Source organism: Enoplosus armatus, chromosome 12 (assembly GCF_043641665.1).
Source record: "Enoplosus armatus isolate fEnoArm2 chromosome 12, fEnoArm2.hap1, whole genome shotgun sequence".
Taxonomy (NCBI): Eukaryota; Metazoa; Chordata; class Actinopteri; order Centrarchiformes; family Enoplosidae; genus Enoplosus; species Enoplosus armatus.
This window is the reverse complement of record NC_092191.1, coordinates 19620746-19644525: the sequence shown is the minus strand read 5'-3', so window position 1 is coordinate 19644525 and position 23780 is coordinate 19620746. Positions and strand designations below refer to the sequence as shown.

The following is a 23780-nucleotide window of genomic DNA, read 5'->3' as shown; positions in this document are numbered from 1 at the left end:
CTATTGGACATGCACATGTATGTTTACATGCAGAGCGCGTCACTCCTCTTGGCATCTAAATATTTCAGAAAACAGGTTCAAAAATGCCGTCGCATGCTGCGATAGAACGCAAATTCACAAACTGTGATGCAGCATTTGTTGGGTAGAGGGGACAGATTGAAAGTTCACAGTCTCGTAAGCAACATTATGTAAACAAATTGTTAAATATCAGCGCACAAGCATAAATGTTCCTAATGAGTCCTCGGGGAGCTGCTCCACAATGGTGCACTGTTACTGTGGATGTAGGTCAGTGCTTTTGTGTTCGTGTGCCCCTGCCCTACTGCTCTTCACACACTGGAGCCATTTCTTCATGTGTTTATTATGTGAGGATGACCTTTTTTTTTCCCCTCCCCTTCCTCCGCTCTCCTTGTTTTGGCTGGGTGCAGCAGTTCACCGGGGACGTTTGTGATCGGGCTGCAGCGGAATACACCTTCAGTAGTGAAGTTTCCCCTTTGTGAGGTGGGAGAGGGGGAGGGAGTAACAGAGGGAGACGAGAGGTGGGCCATTGGGTGTGTATGTGTTTTGGGGTGATTGTTTTGGGGTGATTGTTTTGGGGGGGGGGGGGGGGGGGGGGGTATTTCCCTGTGTATTTGCCATCACTCACACAGTTGGCCCATGTTCAGCGATGATGTAACTGTCCCATCTGCAGACTGTTCATGGTTAGAGGGCTGCAGCTCTGTCACACACACACACACACACACACACACACACACCTGCATGAATGTACCCATAAAAATTCAAAGGAATCTGTTTTGTTTTCTATATAGTACACGGTACACGTATTGTCCCAGTCAGAATTTATTATGTCAACATTCTCCTGAAAGGTTAATGAAGGACCAATAAGGTTTAATGACACTTGAAAATGTTCTGCTCAAACCAAGCCCCTTTAATTTAGTTAGAGTTCATCAGCAAATGTGCCAATTAAAAGTAAAGCAAAGTTCTGAGTATATTGGAAATTGTAATACATTATTCTTTTCTTGCTGGGGTTCAGCTATTTAGTGGTGGCGCTATTGAATTTGCAGCAAATACATGACTAAACAAGGCTTTGTGTGGACGCGTGGCATGTCTGTTTCAAGTACCACATGCCTACTGCACTTCTCATGATTCCACTACTAGACACTAGCAATAAACAGAGTGCAGACAGAAGGCAGACAGATGCAGAAATGGACACCAGTCAACTTTGACGGACAACAACAACAAAAACTACCCAACTCTTATCTTGGCACACAAGAGACACGGACAGATATCAGGCCAGATGCCCACAAAAAGTTGCACTTTGGTGACGGGACATTAGAGCCATGAGTCCTGCTCGTACAGTAGCAGCTTCAGCTGCCGGTAACAGCACTGACAGGAGAGAGCAGCGCCGGAGGAGCTCACGTTATCGTAGCAAGTGGTCACTCTCTCGTCTTCACTCGTCTCTTGTACCCCGATAAGGTCGCTTCATGATGAAAGGATGCATTTTTAGTGTGAGGCTGGGACACCAACGCAAACTGAATAGCAGTTTACTTAAAGGCAACCTGTGGAGTCAGCTTTGCAGATGTTTCGAATTTCAACACGTTTGTTAGACATCAAGGATACACATGTCATGTCTGCTAAGCTCTTGGGGGGGGGGGGGTTATTGTCTTAAGTCTAAAGCGCTGCCTACGCCCACAAACAGTTCACAGAGGAAGGTCTTCAACGCTCTAATCTCTCAAGCCCTGTATTGTCTAATCAAGAAGTAGGAACTCTCGCCTTTACATACAGTATTTGTAACATGGAAAACGGGTATTTCCTATAACTGCGGAATTTTACATTATTTAGGTGGAGGCTTCAAATAAGCCCACTGGGTTTCCTGCCTCTCCCTGGACTGTATATTATTTGCTGTCTTTGCCAGATTTGTGTATTTGTTTTAACTGTGCAAAAGTAAAACAAAACTGAAATAAACTACAATTGAACTATCCTGTGTGAAAATGAAAGAGTTTGAGGGGGCAGTCTATGAATTTCGGTGGTCCCATGACTCTTCCGATATGTTATCGATATTATGTGTTTAGATTAGATTTTCAGACAGACCTCATTGTGGTTTGTTATGTAAGTGCCGCACTGTGGAGGCAGACTGAGCCCAGAGGGTTTCAATTTAAAGCCCGTCCACACTTTTAAAGAGGGAGGTGGAGAAAGAGCGAGAGAGTGAGTGAGTGAGTGAGTGAGTGAAAGAGTGTGTGAGACAGAATAAGCATGTGAAGGAGAGGTGAGGGTTAGAGTTACAGTTTAGAATCTCTCCCTGAAACCAGTGAGTGAATCAGACACGCAGACATCATCACAGCTATGTTGGAGAGTGACTCATTCCTACAGTAAGATTCTTACAGTACGTCAAAAGTTTGTAGAAATCCGTCTCAGTGACAATACTTCAGAAAGCTCCTGTCCAAACTATTAAATGATTGGTGCAGAAATCCTTCTAAACTAGCTAAAAATGCCCAGAAGTGTTTTTCTGACAAATGTTCTTAGGCACATGCAAAATCCCTCACATGTATTCACACACACACACACACACACACACACACACACACACACACACACACACACACGCAGACATACACACTCGTTCTCCAGCCCGGAATGTCATCATCTCAGTCAAGCGTTCAAATCTGATTTAGGGCCTTTTAGAAAAGCAATCAGAAAAGAGAGCTTTAGTGGAACACAGACGATGAAATCAGGACTTATTTTATTCGTTTTCATAACTCGCCCACAGAAAGTCATTGGAGCAAAGTCATGGGTCCGTTCGGCTGGGGGGGGGGGGGGGGGGGGCGGGCGGTGTCTGTTTGTCTTCTCTTGCAAAACAAACAGCAGCGGAGACGAGTTCACACCAGAGCACAGTGTGATTTCATTTGGCAATTTTTAGGTATACACGGGTTACCTCTCTCGAAGTTTCAAAACACGAGAGCCTATTTGGTACTTTGGTAAGGACTGAAAGCATTTCACTGACTGTATTTTTAATCGATTTACCCTTAATTCTGTCTTAATTCATCAAAAGAGAAATAAATCCTAATACACATAAAGGCTTTGCAACTGGTTGTTGTATTTCCGGAACCTTTGGTAGTTATTAAGGAACAGGTTTAAAAAGTAATTCAGCGATTACTTAACTACGGCAGTTATTTCACTCACTCCCACTAAGACCCTGTAAGGACCATAAAGTAGCATGGCGAGCTGATAAGAGTATATACGTTTTTAAGCAGTGTGGCTCTGGGGATGGCGTTGTCACTTATTTGCTCAGTCGCTCCGCCACTTTGGTCCAGGCTGAAATATCTCGGCAACTATTGGATAGATTGCCATGCCATTTTTTTTTTTTTTTTTGTTATTCATGGTCCCCAGAGGATGAATCCTACTGACTTTGGTGACCCACCTGCCTCACACTGTCACTCCTCATCTCTCCACCTTGACGCGCAATCCCAGGTTGAATAGGTAGCACCTCCACTGGGCCCTTTGTGCGTGTTCCTCCTGTGTTCATGTGGGTTGGGTGCTCCAGTTTTACTCCGCATTGCAAACACATGCAGGTCAGCTGAGATTGGGAACTCTAAATTGCCAGTAGGTGTGAATGTGGTGACCTCGGGTGTTTCCCTGCCTGTCGTGCAGTGCATTCTGGGACAGGCTCAGGCCTAAAATGATTGTACTAGTTGTAATCACATTGAGACAGAAAAGGGAGATGGAGAGAGAGAGAGAGAGAGGAGCAGATGGAATGAAGGCATTGATTAAATATTTCTCTCACACCCTCTGAGAAATGTTTTCCGGGATTTCAGCTCCTTCACCATCAGAGCCGCTCAGCAGCTAATCATCTTTACTCGGAGAGATTTCAGTTTCTTGTCAAGCCTGTCACTTATAATTATCAGTGTTCGCTGTCGTTCAGTCCCGTTAGTGGAACATTGTTCCATGAGTCGCGTTTAAAAACTTTAGTATTGTGTTGGTATTCTGTGACTTGTATCATGAACACACACACGGCTTAATTCAATCACAAAAAAGCCATAAGTACATTATGTATGTATATATTACAAGTATATTTGTCTACAACTGGATTGTATTTGGAAATTAAACAGTTGGCATTTCTCAAGGATGGTAGTATTTCCATGGTGATAATGCTCGTTGCTTAGCAATCTCCGCCGGCTTTTCTCTCTCTCTCTCTTTCTTTTTTTTTTTCATGAGGAGTAAAATCCTCAAGATTAGTCGCCTCGGCAAATGGCCTGCATTCGCTCTTTGTCACTGTTTCACCAGCCTTTGTTTAATCAGGCTTTTTCCATTGAGATAGGGATCGCTGTGACAAAGTAGGAAAGATAAGCATGAGTAATGATCATCTTAAGTCACGGCCAACATTTTAAACCACTGCATACACACACACACACACACACGCACACACACACACGCATATGAGGGTCTCTTGAGTGAGTTCGATTTTTGTGAAGCACACACATGCACACACACCGTGAGGAGGTGCTTCCACTGACTACAGATTCCTTAAGATGTTGCCCTAACCTTAACCTTCCTCACTGCATGACTAACTTTAATCCTCATAATCCAAAAATAATCCAGACCACCCTAAATTCAAGCCCTAACACAAAGGTAATCCTCAAGTCTACATTTAACCCTAAACCCAAGACCAAATCCTAATCCGGCATCTTGTACAAACCTTTTAAGGACATTTGAAGCTCATATGAAGACGTACACACACACACACACACTCACCAAACAGACACGTAATCCAAACACACACTCACAGTTTTACGCCTCTGTTCTCCTCCTCCAGCGAGGTCATCCTCTCCAACATTGACGTGGGCATCGCTGGCATCTGGGAGTGCCTGGTGAGCAGTTCCCGTGGCAACACTTCTCAGCAAATGGAGATAGTTGTTCTGGAGACGTCAGCGCCGTACTGCCCCTCTGACAGAGTCACCAACAACAAGGGGGACTTCAGGTGAGTCACCTCTCAGCTGGTGTGTGCGGGGGGATGGGGATGGGACCCTCGGGTGCAGACAGTCGAGGTAGCAGGCAGGTAGGCACCGGTTCAGGCGGCTTGAGAGCAAAGACCAAACACAACTAGGCAACATTGCGAGTATGACGATCTGACAGAGGTGCAATCGAAGACTGGTAAAAATGGGGAAACGGCTAGCCTGCCTCTGTCCAAAGGTGACAAAAACTCTACATGACGTGTAAAGCCGGTTTTACAGGGGTTTACGTGCAGGACGTCACTGAGCCCGGCTAATAGTCACTATTCTTTTGAAGTGAAGTTTTTCTTGCCTGAGGTAAGGTACTGGTGTAAACCAATTTAATAAACCATATCCTTAAATCTCTAAAAGTGTCCTTTTCTTTTACCAGCTAGTTTTGTGTAATTAGTGTTTATAGACAATAATCGCAGGTTTTCAAAGCTGATACCAGGAGGTCTCCTGCAAAATATGGCAATAGTTTAAACTCACTATAATTTATGATTTATTCCCAATTACAGTCTGCTGTGTAAAAATTAATGCTGTAATCGGAGCGCTCACTCTCTCTGCTATTACAGTGCAGTTGAGGTACTTAAGTCTGGTTCTCGCTGGCGTCGTGCTGGTTTTTGTTCCGCCTGACAGAAATCCGCCACACCTGGTCCGGAGTATGTACAGTAGAGCCTGGACTGTTAACAATAATTGGATGTGTGATATGAAAACCCCCGCAAACACTACGGCTCAATGCAGTCCAGCTTTATAGCAAGACTGTAAAAGAGGAGAGCACTTGCTCCCGTGACTGAGCTTTCACATAAAGAGAGGAACAAACGCCCTCCATCTATCCTCCGCTCCTTGTGACCATCTTGAAACCTAGCAGTGGCGCACACACACACACACACACACACACACACACACACACACACACACACACACACACACTCACATCCTGCACCTCTCTTCCCCTGTGGGTGTGCTGTTGTCGTGTACAATCCTTTTGTAGCCGCTGTACTTTACAGCCCACTTCCAGTGCAGCAAGCACGAGGGCTTTGTTTCTGCAGGAGCATTGGCGTAATGGGCTGGAAAATGAGCCCCCTTTTTTGTTGGGGGTGAAATTAATGCCATTTATTACTAAGTAGCTGCTGCTGCTATAACAACATGGATGGAGAGAGAGGGGGGAAAAAAGAGAAAGGGGTGTGGAGCAGCGGGATGTCAGGTCTCTACCCTCAGAGCAGATTACCAGCCTCCTGAGTGCGGTGCTCCTTTATATTCATTTGAATAAAGTCAAAAGTGTTGCCACATTAAGCATTTCTTCGCCTACTTTTCTGCAGTATTTTGATGTTGCCTTAAGGAGAAATACACAAAACATAAGACAAGTTTCTCCCCTGATTGTAGACAATTTGATCAATATGTGTGAGGGCCAACAACTCTTTCCTAAGGCTGCAGAAGCACAGAAAATAAGACCTTTAATCTGCAGCAGCGCCAAGAAACAAAAGCCTGGAGTTCTTTTTATTATCTGGGAAATTGAGGCTAATGTAGTGGACTCTGAATGTTTGGCTGACTTTTTTACACTCAAATGAGCTTTATTTTATTGAAACACTAACAGGCATTACCCAGAAAATGAAAATGTTCCATTTCCCCCGTAAAAGCACCATCGCAGGTTGGTCAGTGGAGCAGCTCCAGGAATTGGCTCGTGATGACATTATTGAGAAAGTCTCATTTCTTGCTTCAGAGGAGGCTTCACTGAACTTTGCACGGCCTTACGAACAACACTTGTAATTACTCTTTTAGGCTGATTTTCCCCTTCAGGAGGGAGGGAACAGGCAGGAGGAGGTTTCCTCTGCATCCATCTTCCGTCTGTGGTGCGCGTTAAAGGGCTGCTCCAGCAATTTAGTGTTGCACTTTCATGAAGTTGTGGGACTTGTGAGAGACAAATTAAAGAACGAATGGCCAAACTTTATTAGTGACCAAGCAGTGAGGCAACAAGGATTGAGATGAAAACCTGGGTTTTTATTTACCCCCCCCTCCCCCAAAAAATGCAAACACATTATAAACCAAGACGTTGAATAATGGATTCAGGATTTCAGAGTCCTCGGCCACCCTATATATAGATAAGGTATAGATATATAACGGCTTACAAATCAAACAAACTGTGATGTATAATTGTTCAAGTGTTGTTGACTGTGAATGGAATGAACCTGTGTAGGTAGCAGAACTAATGAGGTGAGAGATCCTGACTTTTAGGCCCTAGTGTGGGCCAAGCTCCAAAACACTGAATCCTACATTTCTCATGATTCAATTCGATAGCGCCTTTCGTTAGACCTTCCCTTGCTGCCAGTTTGTAACAAGAGCTTTATGTTAAAAATATTTAATCTCCAAGCCATGACCCAAAAACAACCCAGAATGATTTTGGGTTATTTTTTCAGGCTTTAGAAAGCTCGTCCAGAGCATCCGTATCCCCATTGAGTAGTACTCCCCATGTGTAAACTGAGCTCGATGTTTAATATTGGTGGCCTGCCCCTTTAAGCGCCTTCTGTCACTAAACAAAGAAAAGTGTAATTGTTCACAAAGTGGAAAGACAATAGTTGATTAGTAAAGTTAGTAAATGAAGTTAATTAAGTCCCTAGAGAAGTCCTCAATAAGACAACTCATTGTTTCACAATCAAGTATCAGAATCTGGCAGTCTACTGCAAAAATAATTAGAGCTAGCTGTAAATCAAATATGCAAATTAATAATTTCCTAAGTACAGGGAGTATGAAATTGCCATCTGGTGCAGTGAGTGTAGATTCCTCAACTTCACTCCTGATAACTCGGAGATATCTTGTGCGGCAGGTGGCCAAAGACCTTAGCTGGCATCCTGGCCTTCCTGCCCTGCGCTCCTGCCGCCTTTGGCTCCGCCCCCCACCCCTCGGGCAGCGCTCCTCACCCCTCCGGCCAGAGGGAAAAGAAGGCGTGGCGGCGCTGCGACCGGGCAGGACGGTGGGCCGAGGAGGACTACACTCAGTGCCCGTATGCCAGTGAGCTGACCCGCGTGCTGCATGAGCTCACACAGGTATCAGGACTGCCAGCGAATCCAGTTGTAATTTTTGCTGTGATATTCAACATGTCGACTTCTACATATTTGCCAACCCACTCAGACAATTTAGCTGCTAGATTTGATAACTTCATATTCCCAGAGTGCAGAAACTAACATCTCACTGATTCATCTGTAGCCTGCAGGTGTTTGCAGATCCGCACATGTAAGCCTTTATATTCAAAATACAAGCTGACTGATGACGAGCTGTTTCATTCGACATTACCCAAGGGATTACTGTACCACATTAAAGTGATCAAGTTCACAAAACGACATCCATGGCATGAAATAGCATCGCAGTGATGTATGATCTATTATATGTTGTGTCTCTGGAGAATTGTGGTGATGGACTGTGTGATCATCTTCAGTTTATTTTCCTTTTTACTCCAGATAACTATTAATACCACCAATGCTCAGCCTTTGGGCCAGCAGTTAGTGGCCTTCACCAGCAGGGCGGCGCACTTCACTGACGTCATGGATGTCATCTTCGTCACACACCTGGTGGAGAGACTGACGAGGCTGGTGGAGAAGCGTCGAGATGTAAGAGTGAACGCACTCAGAGATACGCTACAGCCGGTTTACTACATAACATGTGGGCTACCACTTGAGCCCTGCTTTTTTATCATATATTTGTTTACGTTTTGGCAAATTGGCACCATTAAAAGTAAGCCGAATTAGCTCTTAGCAGCCACTGTTTGCATTGTGCCCATGCATATACAGAAAACTATCACTGGATTATTTTGATACTGAAGATAAGTTTAAAACTTGATGAATTTGAGGCAGGTTCCGGAGCGTCTTCATTCTGTGATTTCTAAGCGTGTACATCGCACCAAATCTAATCTAATTCGGCTCTTCGGTGCACCTCACGGTTTGAAAACCTCTGCTTTGAAGGAACTATATATTACAGTCTGTATTTGTCCATTGAACCGTCATTTCGACTGCAGCTCCAGCTCTGATTGCAGTGATCCCAATATTTTACTGCTATATCAAATTTCCAACATTCAATTTGAGGGGAACTCCTGTACTCGCACTGTTAGCTGCTTCTCTTGTTCTGACAGGTTTCATGCGTGCGCTTGTTCAGCTTTCTGAAAGCAAAGATTTGCCGTTGCCTTAAGAAAGGATGAGGTTAATACTGTAGCTCATTTGGAAGAAATGGCGGCTCCTCGAGAGGCCGAACAGAAAAGGACACTTCAGTGGATGTCAGCGAGAGGCAGCGGGGGCTGCCTAAAAAAGACACGGCAACACGCTGTCGTTCTGGCTTCAATCCTTCAATCGATTCCAGACAGCTTAACTTTTCACCTCATATGCTTTTCCTCTTGCCCACGGCGACGTTGGACCTGAATGACAATTATGGTTATGAAGATGCATCTGTTTTTTGGGCAAGCTGCGTTTTTACCTTAAGTGAACTCCCCTCCTGTCTGTGGCCGGAGGCAACCGGAGGGCTTTACGTCACGCTGAAGGTCAGGATGTGCGAGGGGAAGGGTGTTGAGCTTAGTCAGTGAAAAGAATCAATATTAGCTCTCACTTGTCCAATTACTCATCATAGGTCACCCGGGAGGAGATATTATTAGGAGATACTTAGAGTTTTATCATTCCTAAGACAATGCTGGTGAGACCACCCTCATTCATCCAATAAGGAACAGTCAAATGAAGCAACAATGAAGTACAGTAAGTAAATAGCGAACTGCCATCCCAAGGAAGCGATTATGCCCCATTGGAGCTGCTAATCTAAATTAAATCTCCCTATAATGAATGAAGCCACCATTGCCTCCCTCACAATTCTGACTGGAGATTATAAATGTGCCTGTTGTTGCGTATATGATTGATGTGCATGATGAGTCTGCCTTCGTGTGTGTGTGTGTGTGTGTGTGTGTGTGTGTGTGTGTGTGTGTGTGTGTGTGTGTGTGTGTGTGTGTGTGTGTGTGTGTGTGTGTGTGTGGCTTTGTGCGTGCAGTTTGTGTAGTTGTGTACATGCATCCATTCGCACACACGCCTGCTTGTGTTCCCGCAGCTGGGGGGCTACATATCAGACATAGCCAGCAACATGATGCTGGTGGAGGAGCACGTCCTGTGGATGGCGCAGAACGAGGCCCGAGCGTGCACTCGCATCGTCCAGTGCGTGGAGCGCATCGCCGACCTGTCGCTGACCGCCGACAATCGGGTCATTTCTAAGGTAGGGCTGGACTCGGAAGCGGCGCCACCGACGCTCACGGCCACACTCAGTCAGGGCAAAAGGTTGATTATCTGACTCAGTGTCCCGTAGTTTTACCCCCCTTTTTTTCCCCTTGCAGCCTAGAATAATGAGAAGTGAATCTGGCTCTCGCAGATAGCTAGAATAAGGCAAGAGAAAGATAAATTGCTTCCTTTGTTTCTTCTCGCTTCTGTCTATTTTTTCCCCCCTCTGTCACTTCGGATAAAAGCATCTGCTAAATGACTAATATAACATCTCTTCCCTCCCTCCTTCCGCCACCCTCCAACCCTTCCCTCTCTCTCCCTAATTCTTGGCTCGCCCCCCTCCCCTCCCCAGGTATCCGCTAACATAGCCCTGGAGGCCTTTCTGATCCGGCCGTCTAACTTTCTCGGCCTGTCCTGCACGGCACTTCAGCGCCCCCCCTCGTCGGCCGCCTCGCCCCTCCCTGACGGCCACTCCCACCCTGACAAGGACACGAGCGGCGAGCGTGACGCCGTGGGGGAATCGCTGCTCAACTTCAAATGCCACACTGTCAACAACAGCGGCTCACCGGCCAGTCAGCTCAGCAAGGTAAGGCGCAGGTTGATACACGGTGTGAAACGTTCTAGAATATGCTATTCCGCTCTTTTTTGCTCGCCCCTGTTGCCAAAATCCGACCGAATCCAGCCTGAGGTCAGGAAACGGCGTTCTCTGAGTGTTTCTCCTTCTCACTCCCTGCAGGGTTTTCTTTTTAAAGGCCGCGCACTTTTGTATTTTTTTTTCTTGACACCGTCTTCAAATGCAGGAGCGAGAGAAGAAGGAGAGGAGATGTTCTAACGGAGGGAAGAAAGAAAGCGGCTGAAAGAGAAATAAAATATGAGAAAAGAGAGAACAGCTTGTACAGCTGCTCGTGGGCACAATAAAATGAATTCTCCAACACCACACAGCTGAAGCATGCGAGAGGGATTACCACCTGCCCTTAAGTCTGTTGTTGCCTATTTGTCCCCGGCAAGATGACACCTTGTTTGGGTTTGTTGGCACGCCATAGATCAGCTCGGTGATATGTGGGGTGGCAGCGGGGCCAGCGGGGGCCTGCAGTTTGGGAGTCGTTGAATGCCTGCCCCTCCCGTTTGATGAATAAGACGGCCTCGCGTCCCTGTCACTTTAAATCAGCTATGGCCCCCCACCGTGACTCCAGTTGTGGCCATCCCAAATGACAAATACCACGTCAGCGGGGCGCGGGGTGGGGGTGGGGGGGGGGGGGGGGGGTGGCGGCACTCTGCACCTGCAGACGGCAGGCGAAACATTCAACTCGCCTGGCACTGACGTGGCAATGGTTCTGCAACATTTGAACAGTTTGCGCCCTCAAGCTATTCAGCCCGCCGCTGAATTCCTCAGTGTGCATGTGAGTGTAGCCTGTCGGTGCATGTTAGTGTGTGTCAGCGGGAGACACTGACTGTGCTTATTTCATTTCCCTCATCCTCTTCTTCTCTGGTGAGACGGTGTCAAGTCTCTGTGGTTTTGTCAGCAATTACAGCACTTAATTCTAGCTCCAGGCTGTGTGCAGAAGGCGTGCATGTATGCATCTATGTATGCCTCTCTGGAAGCTGAGCCGAGTCGGCTGAATCGTGGATAGGACTGCCGTTCTGGAGGCCACTGCACGGATTTGCCTAAAATCACCTCTTGATGATTTCCAGATGGACTTGAAATGGCTGAAATTAAGGGGGCAAACATGGAGAAAGCATTTATTGTGGTTAGCCCTGAGAACGCAGCTCCACGTTTTGACAGGTTTCTCTCCCCTCTCAAGTTGAAAAAAACAACAACCCCCCCCAAATCCGTCGATTCCTCTGTGCCAAAGCTGGTTCGTCAGGCACAACCCTAAGTTTTTGCACTGTGCCTCCTTGAGTAGCATCCTTGAACATGAAGCTCCCAGTGCGATGGATTTGGCTTTTCACAAACTGTAAGAGGATGTGGTGACACTCCAAGGCTTCTAATCATTGCCTAATCTTAAGGAAGAGCCTTTCTTTTGAAGCATTTCACAAATAGAACTCGTATCTGGCTTCTCTGTTATAGTCATTCTGTTGTTTTTGCTGTTAGTCATGCAATATGTGGCTGAAATGTGCTGTTTTGTCATATTTTAATTAAATACAGTGGTGCGGTGTAAACAACAATTATAACATTACACAGCTCTGTAAATATTCAAATGGAATTCTTCACAATGTAAATTGTAAAGGGCTTTCTATCGTATGCATTGTTCTACAAATGACCTTATTTCATTTAAGAAATTAAATCTGTGTTTACTACTTTATTCTGATATAGTGCGACTTGAGAATAGAATGAAAGAGAAAATATGTATTGCTGTGTAACAGCAGGAGCGATAGAAGTCACTTCTTTTGTTTCAGCATTTATCTTCCGCAAGTCAAAGTGTAAACTGTTAATATAAACTCTCGCTCCGGCTCAGCCTGCCGGTGCTAGTGTCGTGCTTATTTCAGCAGTTGCAGTGAAGAGTAAGACAACAAAACGCGTCACACAGCAGAGACAAAATGTAAACAAACAGATACAATAATGAATTCAGCTGGAATTGGATTCGAAAGGCAGGTTTGATCCCAGAGCGGCTAACAAATGGCATTGTGCATATAAATCCAGCTTGTCATACGTTCTGCTTGAAGCTCACTGGCTTTACCGCGTCAGAGGAATTTCTCGCCCAAGTTGAGACATTTTTACTTGAGCACGTCTTGCACGCTTCTTCACCTCAGTTCACGCTTGTTGTGCCCATCTCACTTCATTCACCTCCTTTTTAAGTTTTGAGCTTTCAGCTTTTTTTTCTCTCCACGTGAAGTGAAACAAACGCCCGTGTGTTTGGAGTTCGGGCATCAAGAAACCAAATTTGCTATTTTAGGGGTTCATGTCATACAAAGAATGGAGATGCACAGTGTAATCTCTTCTCCAGATAATTACTCGTACCCTGACTCTATCCTGACCTGTATCATAAGCACAAAGCAGCGCTATTAAGGATACATCACTGACGGAGATTATTACTGTATCCCTGGCTAGCTGGCATGGAGAGATCATAATAATAGCAACATTAGGGGCTAAAGCCATACTGTATCTCCATTAAGATAATCTTGATTTAACAAGGCGCGTTGACGAAGAACATCATGTAAATGAAGTACCCAATTTACAGCAGTAGTCTGGGGGAGTGCTTGTAGGTGGAGGGGGGCGGGTTTCAATCAGACTAAGACAATATACATATAAACATATTAACATGAGAGGACAGTGTAAAGAGATTCATTCTGCGCAACATAAAAAGAGATATATGATTGGAGTGAGTCTTACTACCCACTGGCTGTGCTGCTGTTGTTGCGCATTTATTTCAGGAGGGACAGCCAGTTTGTTTTGGTTTTAAAGACTTGATATATTTGGTGACTTATTATTATTATTACTTTTTTAAAAGAAGTCTCTCGAAAAAGGTCACTTTTTGGGCATGAGATGAAAAAGTGTAATGCTATATCCACCTAATTTAGCGCGCAGAGTGAACACAGCTTGTCCTCCCTGGGCGATTCGCCCTCTCACACCTACGAGCAGCCCAGTAACCACAGCAGCTCTGCTCAAGAGCACTTTAATGGTAATTGTTGAGGGACACGAAAGTGACTTCAACAGCCTATAAAAGGGCTGTAATCTATTCAAGCTATCACCACCTTACAATAATATCTTCCTACCCCCCCCCTCTACCTTTCACAAGGCATGTGGGAGAGACTTTGCCATTTACTGATAATCTGGGGAAGTCTCATAGGTCTCACACACCAACACACAGACAAGCATGCACACACAAAGGATTGATATCCAGTTCATTTTTCACAAAGTCAACATTAAAACTTTATTCATGTAATGTAAATGTCAGAAGCTTGATGGTATTCTTTGCTTCTGTTTACCCTGAATCAGTGGACAGGACATTCGTTCATCTCCCCACTCTCGATGTGTTTCTTCGATATTCGCTCCCAATCAGCTGGAGGTCGAACCCCCCCCCGAAATGCCAATATGACATGGCCTGGAATCTGTCGCTAAGACGGTGTACCTCGAGGAGTTTAGCAACTCTGTAAGACACTCGCTCAGTTCAGATTTTACATATTCAGTTCAGGAAATCTGTTGTTCCTGAATTGTCTTTTTACAGCCATGTGAAGCCATTTCAGTCAGGAAAGACAAAGAAAGACGGGCTTAAAGAGTCATCAGGTGAATGTATTTGACATAGTGCTCCCGACAGGAAAAGTCAAAGGGATGTGTGAGGAGCCTTTGGCGATTAAACCCCATTGTGAAGTTATCATTTGACATTTTTGTCACGGCACGAGTCAAACAGGAATAATCCCCCAATAGAAGAGTCTAGACGCTGGTGGAGGTGAAAGAGGGAAGAACCTTAAAAACTGACAGCAACGATGTGATTGGCTGGCAGAGGTCGTGGCAAAATCTGATTGGTTAAAGAGAAAAGTGTGAATGCCCCCACTCAGCTGATGGAGTTGGAAGCAAGAAATGAAGGATAAAAATGAAAAGAGTAAGCAGCAAGATACAATGCAACTATGGCTACTTATTATTATATATATTATATTTTAAATAATATATTCTATTATATTATTACCTACACCAAGCAAATCAAGAGGTTAAATAATGTGGCTGTGGGTGCCGATGTGCTGAAATGAAATTAATAATCAATTTTAATTTCATAATGCAAATGTCAAGAGTCAGCTGAGCAATGGCCATCTGGCTCAAGCTGTGCCCCCCGGCAGCAGAGGGCTTTAAAGGCTGCGGCCCAGATTAATGTGACCTGAAGTGCTTTGTTTGAAAGAGTAATCTGTGTCTGATTTTTAATTGTATTTGTTAGACGACAGTATGTTTTTGACTGAAGAATTGGACCCCTTTAATCAACCTTTAATGCTTTATTGAACTCGCGCTGCCCATCTTGACATAATTTAAGTTAAGTGGGGTTTTCTGCCAGTTTCAGGAAGTTGGTCTTTGGTTGGAACCTATCATCCATCGACACTGCAGCTGAAGGCGCATGGATTCATCTTTTTTTTTTAAACATGGACCACAAAGGGCTTGAGGCCTCATATAATCTTATATTTCAATGCGCAACGCATCAATGTGTAAGTGTTGCCATGACAATAAGTAAACCGCACATCGTTCAGCTGAGACAAATCTCATAATTCTGGCTCTCACAGCAGTCCGCCTCTACCAGGACGCATCTATGGAGGGAAAGCTCACACACCAGCTAATCTTTAAAAAGATGCATCCAATTAAAACCACCGTGTGTCTGAATGAAGCAGAAGATATCGGATGTGAAATGTCATCTGGGCTTGAAAGACAAAACTGGTGTGAGCAGCCATTCTGAATTGAGAATGAAGGCCTGTTGTGTGAAAGTAGCCGTCTTTTCACCCACCAGGAAGGCGACGTGTGTGTTCAGAGTGCGAGATGAATACGTTTGGTATATCAGGAGCACAGAAATAAATGCACATAATGCACACACACACACACACACACACACACACACACACACACACTCCCCTATGACTCATCAGTCAGCCTGCCTAACGCTGCTCAGTTTAACAGCACATGGTGAGGGCTGCAATAGACACACAGCACCACTGCTTGTTACCGAGCAAAGGAGATACTCCAAAGATACAAACAGGCAGAAAAGACGACGACGACGACGAAGACGAAAAAAAAAAACACAATCGTGGTTCTCCTCTTAAACATGCAGCGGTACGTTTGGTTGTAGCAAGGTTTCCATCGGCAAAAGAAAATGCTGGTTTCCATCCGGAATTTCCGAAGTTTGGCGCATCAAGATAAACAGCTGGTGGCGCTCGTCCTTAATTGTTCATTAATCGCAGAAGAAGAGGGCGATGACGCGAGTAAAAGAGCGCCAGCCAAGCCTCAAACGGTAGAAAACATGATCAAAATATTGCATTTGGGTTTGTTTCATGTATTGATATGATAATGATACAATGATAGGACAATACGCTGCAGTCCCCTCATCCTCCACTCAAATCTGATGTTTTTTCGTCCGCCGGTATTTTCAGTCTCTTCTGCGGAAGCTTCAGCTGATGTTTAAGTGACGTCTGTTTCCGTCGCACTTTGTGGCCTTTTTCTGTTGGCGACACGCCAAGTTTTCCACTTCAGCCAAGCATACAAACTCATTTGCGATATTTTGAAGTCTCCATCAAACTGTCTTTATGTGCAAATTGAACATGGGCATAAAAAAACGGGTAGATGGAAATGTTGTTGGCCAGTGGATATCAGCACATAAGTAATTGTCAGATTATGATGAGATTCTATAGTCAGAATGCAAGTGAAGTGAAAGTTAGCTTGTATGAGCTTCTGTGACGTTAAATGTCTTCATTGACTTCCAGCGTCTTTGCCAACAGCAGTCTGGTGCCCGAGTGTCATTGACGAGAACAGTGGCACAAACTTTGTGAGAAGGGCTTTGATAGCGATTAAGGCGCTCCTAAAAACCCGCAGACCTCCCCCGTAAACTCGGCTTCCTTTCCGTTCTGTTCTCCGTCCTCATGCAGCTGACCGACTGGCTGAGTGAGCTGCTCTCTGTCTCGCTCTGGCAGAAGCTCAGCACCGTTTAGAGCCATTTTGGGTCCAACTGGACTAAGACACACAGCATATGGCCCTGCTGTGCCGACACCTTGCCAAAAAGTGGCGTAATAAAACACAGCCATACAACATCGGCAACTTACGTAATGCACCGTGTTGCAAAAGTGCTTTGATTGAATTTTGTCAAATGGTTGTAGATTATTATAGAGGACAGTCTGTATCTTTTTTTTCTTTTCTTCCAGGGCTTAACACGAACATTAATAATTAAATAGAACGTAATAATGTCTCTGTTGTGTGTACATACCTGTAAAAAGGGATGCATTATTGTTCTTTAATGGCTGGCTTTAATAAAATCCATCACACAGGTATCAGGAGCGTCCTAGTGGCCCAGGGGTCTCATGTAATTAGTCCACCTGGGACTGCACGTCATCTCCTTCTCTTAGGTCCAGTGTTTCTCTCTGTCAGCAAACCAAATAAACACCAAAATACACACCAAGTAACAGAATCCATCCAAAAGTTGTTGGGGTATCTCAGACTGGAAAAAAAGTGGTCGATCAACCGACCGGCCGACCCATCCCGAGAGCCACACCGCTAACCTGCCTAAAAAAACATGAATTTCTGTACGTAGGACACACATTAATTAAAAGAGGAGACTATTGACCTTTTTCGATTCTCTTCTTCTCTTTCTTCTTCTCTTGTTAGAGTGTTGCTGATCAGTGGCATGATTTTCTGTGTACAGGTCGACAAAGAAAGCAATCACTGCCAGTTTACTGTTCAGTCATTATCTGTTTGCTCTGTACCTGCTCAAATCATGGCTGAATGTTAAGTATTCAGATGCTGACCTGATTTTCCATTTAACTGGGGTTTAGTGAACTAGGTGAGCCAATTACAGTTTCATACTTGACATTTGCATGATTCATAACCTCTCACACCAAACAAATGCGACAAGCATCTCTTTTTTTTTTTCCCCCCACTAGAATTATATTTTCTCTGTGTGTAGAGTGTCTCACCCATATATTGATGTTACAGCATTGCACGGATGTAGCATATGTAAATGAACATACATTTTTTATAGCCAGTGACTCACATACTCAGTTGCATTTGATTGCAGACAACATTCTTATCCAGCACATACAGTTTCAAAGGTCTGCTTAAAACCTAATTGGTTGGGATAAATCTGACATAGTGCTTTGGTTATTGAGCGTTTCCAAAAAGTCACCATCAAAAGCAGTATGCCTTCTCTTCCCCGTCTTCTACCCCACATCTCCACACACAGTCGAGAGTCGGCTTTGACGCCCCTTGCTTCAAATATTTAAAATATGAGCACCATCTGCGTGAATTTGCGAGCAAATTTTTTGGCACAGATAAAAATTGTCACCCTCTTGAAGCCTTTTTGTGAGCTTGAGCTGAACAAAGGTCGGGTTGGGTGACGTTTTCGACGCTAGGTTGTGTGTATTTAGGTGAGTGACAGCTCTGATGGGTGAGAACTAGCTAGGGTTTAATTCAAGTATTCAGAACATTGGTTTCTAGCTTGTGACCTCTTAATACAAAGCTATGTTAACTGTGGACCCCAGGAATAGGAAAGAGGGCTTTCAAAATGAGCTATGTTAGCTACAGGAAAGCTTCTTGCGTGTGGGTCTGTGAGACAGGAGCAGCGGAAATTAGAGAGTACATGTGGCTAACACCGCACAGAAAATAAAGAGAGGTGGAGAAGCCTCAGGTTAGAGTGAGAGAGGGGAAGAGAGGCAACAATAGAGAGTGAAAATTGCTCAGGATTTTAAAACTCTCAGCCAAACCATGTGAAATGTACTCCTTCCTGTTTGCAAGAGTTTGCCTATCAACGCAAGCGACAGGAATTCTGAGTCCTGTGAGAAAATACCCTCTAGTCGTACATTCAGTGATTGTAATTCATTTTATGGAGGCAAGCCACCTGACGCAAAACCTCCACATCATCCATTACATCACATGTAAGACTTGCCAGGTATTATAATTAAGCAAAGATTAGGAAAAATGGAAAAGGAAATGATTTTGTGTAGCAGAAATATGTCTTTTCTGTTAATCATCTCACGACACCTCCGACCTTTCTTGGGGTGGGGCCCGACCCCCGGGTTGGGAATCACTGGTCTTACTTGTAGTCATCTAACAGCTGGCTTTAAACTCTGTGACATCCGTCAGTTATAAACTCAATCAACGTATTTTTAATGTAATTCTAATTCAAAAAATTTGACTGTTTGTCTGCTTCACATCCAAAACAAAATCTGCAATTAGAGTGAGCTTTTGGAAAAAGCACCATTTTCAACATCTCTTCAGCATCTTGCCTGATTACTGCGTGGCTGCTGGCTGACCTTTAGTTGGTATCACACTGTTTAATACCACTGTGTCACTTTGTTTGGAACAGATTCGGAACTAATTATCCCTAAATTACACAAACATATGGCATCTTATCCTATTTCCCAAGTCAGTGGGCATTATCCTTGAACTGAATTGCCGAGTGTATGGTTCATTGAGGATGACAGTTTGGGACAATATTTACCACTTTAGATCTCCCTCTTCCTTGTCATTGGCAGGTAATTAGTGGAGGCCTTTAGGCTGAACGGGTGGAGTATTCCCACCTCCCTCTCTCCTCAGATAGCCTCTCTGTGCTCCACAGAGCTCCGCTGCTTTTTAATTACAGCCACCCGGCTCTGCGTGGGTGTGTGTTTGTGTTTGTTTGTTTTTCTGTTTTTGTTTTTTTTATTTCAGGGGGGTGGATGCATTTTTTGCTTTTTGGTGTGAGGGTGTCTTTGGATGGGTGTACACGTCAGCCGCCCCCCCCCCAGGTTAAGACCCTATCAGGGGACACTGTTGCAGCAGAACGTAGCCGGGGGCTGCCGCACAGTAAACGAATCCTCTATGTCAGCACAGGCATCCAAGACAACCAAATATGACCCAGTTTGTCCGGATTCAGTAAACACGGCGCTTTTATGAATGTGAATGCTTAATGTCTTGATAATTCGCTTCTAATTGGAATATGTTAGAGATGCGTTGTGTACAGCTCTCTAATAAGCAATGGAGGATTTTAAAGTACTTAACTCCAACACGAACAGTGCAAGGACTCTTCATTAGCTCGTTGACCTGCGCCTCTGTGTGGAGGGGGCATAGATTGAGGTAATCCTCCCTCCATATTCGACATGCAAACGACCGGAGGTTAATTGCATGGGTGTTGAACTGCAGTTAAGTGTCAAAGTCAAATGGCAAGGGGCATTAACATTGGATGGGTATTAAGGTTTTATTAGTGTCTGTTATGCTTCATGATGAGTGGTGGGTGTGTTGTGCATGTGTACCATCTTCAGTGTGTGTGTGTGTGTGTGGGGGGGGGTGTAAATCTGAAGCCATACATGCATCCTTGCATATGTGTCTTTATATGCGAATACATTCGCCTGCATCACATTGTGTTTGCATGTGTATGGAAGGGTGTGAATCTTAAGCGTTTGCAGCTCATATAGGCATGCGGCTGCACATCCATGCATTACGCTCCACAGTGAGAAGGCATAAAGAAATCTTACCCCGTCCCTGAGGAATTGCATTTTTTTTTTTCTTTCTTTGCAGCTCGGTGAAACAAACAGGCCTGTGATGCAGCAGTGAGAGGCCTTGAATGCTAAACACATCATAAGAGAGGAAGGCAGTAGGGAGGAGGTGGAGGAGGTGGAGGAGGGAGGGAGGGAGGGAGGGAGACAAAAAGAGAACTGGAAATGAAAAAGAACGAGAGAGGACGCGGTACAGCAAAAAGTGACAAATGAAGGACTAGAGACAGACAGGTGGACATATCCAGGAAATAAAGGGTGAGAAGTGAGATGGAGAGACTTAGCAGGCAAAGAGGGGGGGCGATGCTCAGAGCAGGAGAATGAGGGAGAAAAATAGTCCTATCAGTGGCTGGAGATCAGCGGGCCTCAGGGACTTCTGTCCATTTCCGCTGAATGAGAGACAGAGATTTATTTCCCTTTGTAGAAGAGCAGAGGAGTTGACCCTTTACTTCCTGTGTAGACTCTGTTGTCCCCAACTGAATCATTCGTCCCTTCCCATATTTTCTTAAACTATACCTTTGGAGCACCCAGGTCACTTCTGACTCTTTTATCAGCACCCTCACCTTCAATTTCCTTCCTGCCCCACCCAGTTCCCCTCAAAGCGTTTGGCTGAACCCTGCAGGATTCTCTGCTGTGGTCTTCAGTGCAGTGCTTACCGAGCCTCTCCGTTGGCTGTGTTGTCCATTGCAGTCTTTTACTGCTGCACATGGTGTTTTTTTTTTTTCTCTCTCTCTCATTCTGCAGCACACTGAAGAGATGAATAGAGGCATTCGCTCATCTCTCACTGTCCTTTTTTTTTTTTTTTTTTCTTCATACATTTAGCCAAGATCTCATTTATGCCACACTCTTTATCAGGCGAGCCGTGCCATATTCTCAGCCAGCCACGTCCTGACAGCTACTGTAGAGACGACAGCTTCGGCCTGCCCACCGCTTTAGGAGAAATAATCCCTTGAAAAATAGGTCATTTTCAATTATAAATTGTATCTGCATCTTAATGGTGCCTTCTGTAATCATGTCAAAGAGGGTACGGTAAAAGGTTTCCCTGCAGCCACACTGTATACCTGCGTCACTCATAATGGCGTCACCTCGCATGAGCAGAGAGGGGTCAGAGTGTAATTCAGCTTTGGAAATACCTTTTTTAAAACTGTTTTTTTGAACTGGCTGAGGAAAGATATCCAGGTTGTGATTTCACAAATCAAGGCAGGGAGAAGGACTGAAATCATGATGTCATTTCAGCATTCATTTCAATGCTACAGTATATTTCCACAGGTCGGTCACAGAGTCGACTATATTCGAAGTCAGAAGGTTTGCAGCGTTCGGTTACGTGGCAGACAAAGAGCCGAAAGGCCAAACATATACTGCGTGTTTTAATGTTACTGTATGTTTTAAGGTTGTTTTCCTATTCAAATGAAGTATTGCTAATAAGCAAGTGGAGACATAGTCTTTTTTGTTATAGCTAATAGCTAATACATTATATATTCAAAAATATATATTAATGCATTTAAGGATAACAGAGGCTGTTATCGGGTGTTTAAAGTCGAGAGGAAATGAAGAATGCCCTCTTTTAGATCACATTCCTGCTCATAATGTGCACCTATCTGACAATATCTGCCAAAAAATTACAAAACGTACATTTCTTTGTGTTCGTATATAAAAATCCAATCATGTTTTCTTCCTGTTAAACAAAATATGATTTGCGACCATGCAGAGATTTGAGTTATGTTCAAGAATAGTGTCTGGTTGGGGCGTTCAGGATACATGAGGTTAACACAACACATAACCGCTATGCCCATGGTTCGACTCAGGCCAAGGACCTTTATTCAGTGTCATCCGAACTCTCTCTCCCTGCATTTTCTGCCTGCAAATTCGAATCAATACAATTCAAAGGGGCTTTATTGGCATGGGAAACGGACGTTTCACACGTTGCCAAGGCAAGTGTGAAGTAAAAACATGTACATAAACAGTATCTCTCAAATAAAAGCAAAATGCCCAAAAAGAATAATATGTTCTGGTTAAATAGTTTTGACTGCATAGAGGGGTAGGTGATATGATAATGTATATAGTGAGACAACATAAATTTGTTAACTGTAATACGAATTAATGAGCAGGACTGTTTTATGCCAATTTGGGACTTGAACATGATTTTGCATCTATGTGATGTCTGGCTGTATGTATGGATGTACTTTGTCAAGTATTTGATTTGCGGCCAAAACAACCATTCGTGACTGGTTATTCTCTCCTTTGAAAGTTTCTCAGTTGCTTTTTCGGAAAATGTACTTCATCACAACATTGCGCTTGAAGGTTCTTTATCGACCTTGGAAATAGTAGTTTGACCAAAAAAAAAAAAAAACTTTCAGCAAAAGGTTCGCAAATTTGTTGGAGGCCACGAGGACTCCATACACAGGCTGGAGGAAGATCAAGGAGACCACCCACGTCCCATGCCAGAAACCATCCTTGAACAGAGACGGGGGTTAAATTCGCTCTCCATATACAAGACTGAGATTCCATTCTTCAGTCACATAATAAAGAATAAACTCCATCCAGTGATGAAGGCCACAAGATGAGTCTCGTTAGGATAGTTGACTGGAAATGACTTTGAAGGCAGCACCGCGTCTGTGTCTGGTAGATTCGATGCACCCGTTTGTGTTAGTGTTTCTTTGGTGTTGATGGATGTGAAAGAACCTAAATATGGTTTCTTTTTCATGCTTAGACATTCATGAGATGAAATTCCCGAATAGATGTTTAGTGCGCAGGATTTGTTGGTTCACTCACAGTCGGAGTTTGTGGTCCGACCCACATGTCTATAAGACTTAGAGTGCGAGAACGTGAACGTGAGTGTTTCCTGTCGGGTGGTTAATGGTTAAAGGCCAAATGTTAGAACGCGCGTTAATGGCGATTGGCCGCAGCACAGTCGTTCCGGCCGCTTAGAAGCCACTAGCTCTACCCGCCTGTCTGTACACCATCTCTGCATTACTGCTACCAGATAGAGTTGAAGCGGACCTGTGAGCAAGAATATGTCGGTCACGTTAACTTCTGACTGAACGTTACGACTCAGCACCCATAAACTAACCACGCCTCAGCAGGGTGACTACTAGCTACTTGTCATCGCCAGAGTGGCTGTCGCTGTACAGACAAGGAGCCTGGTTCTCTGGTCCTGGTTGCGACTGCTGTGCCTCCGTTTGACTGGTAAAAACATGGTCCCCTGTGGCTCATCAAGATTAAACTGCATGAAGGCAGGAGCGCTGAGTCGGGCTCACGGTGCCCCCTGACAACCGTACTGTGATGGAGAATGTCGTGCACATTGCCCACTCCTCACTCTGCAGGATTACATGGTCATCTACGGTGTGAGAAAATTCTCTGACTTCCTGAAGCCCTGAAAAAAAACAAAAAACATGCAGTTTTCCTGGAA

At 44.5% G+C, this 23780-nt stretch overlaps 1 protein-coding gene across 1 annotated transcript in view; it reads left to right on the top strand.

The window, feature by feature from the left end:
* LOC139294195 (adhesion G protein-coupled receptor A3) overlaps positions 1–23780 on the top strand; it is a 139967-nt gene that overhangs the window by 40550 nt on the left and 75637 nt on the right. The window contains exons 8-12 of the mRNA XM_070916025.1: positions 4808–4972; positions 7807–8026; positions 8438–8587; positions 10059–10220; positions 10575–10808. Coding sequence (XP_070772126.1) covers positions 4808–4972; positions 7807–8026; positions 8438–8587; positions 10059–10220; positions 10575–10808 — 931 coding nt within the window. The remainder of the gene's footprint in view (positions 1–4807; positions 4973–7806; positions 8027–8437; positions 8588–10058; positions 10221–10574; positions 10809–23780) is intronic.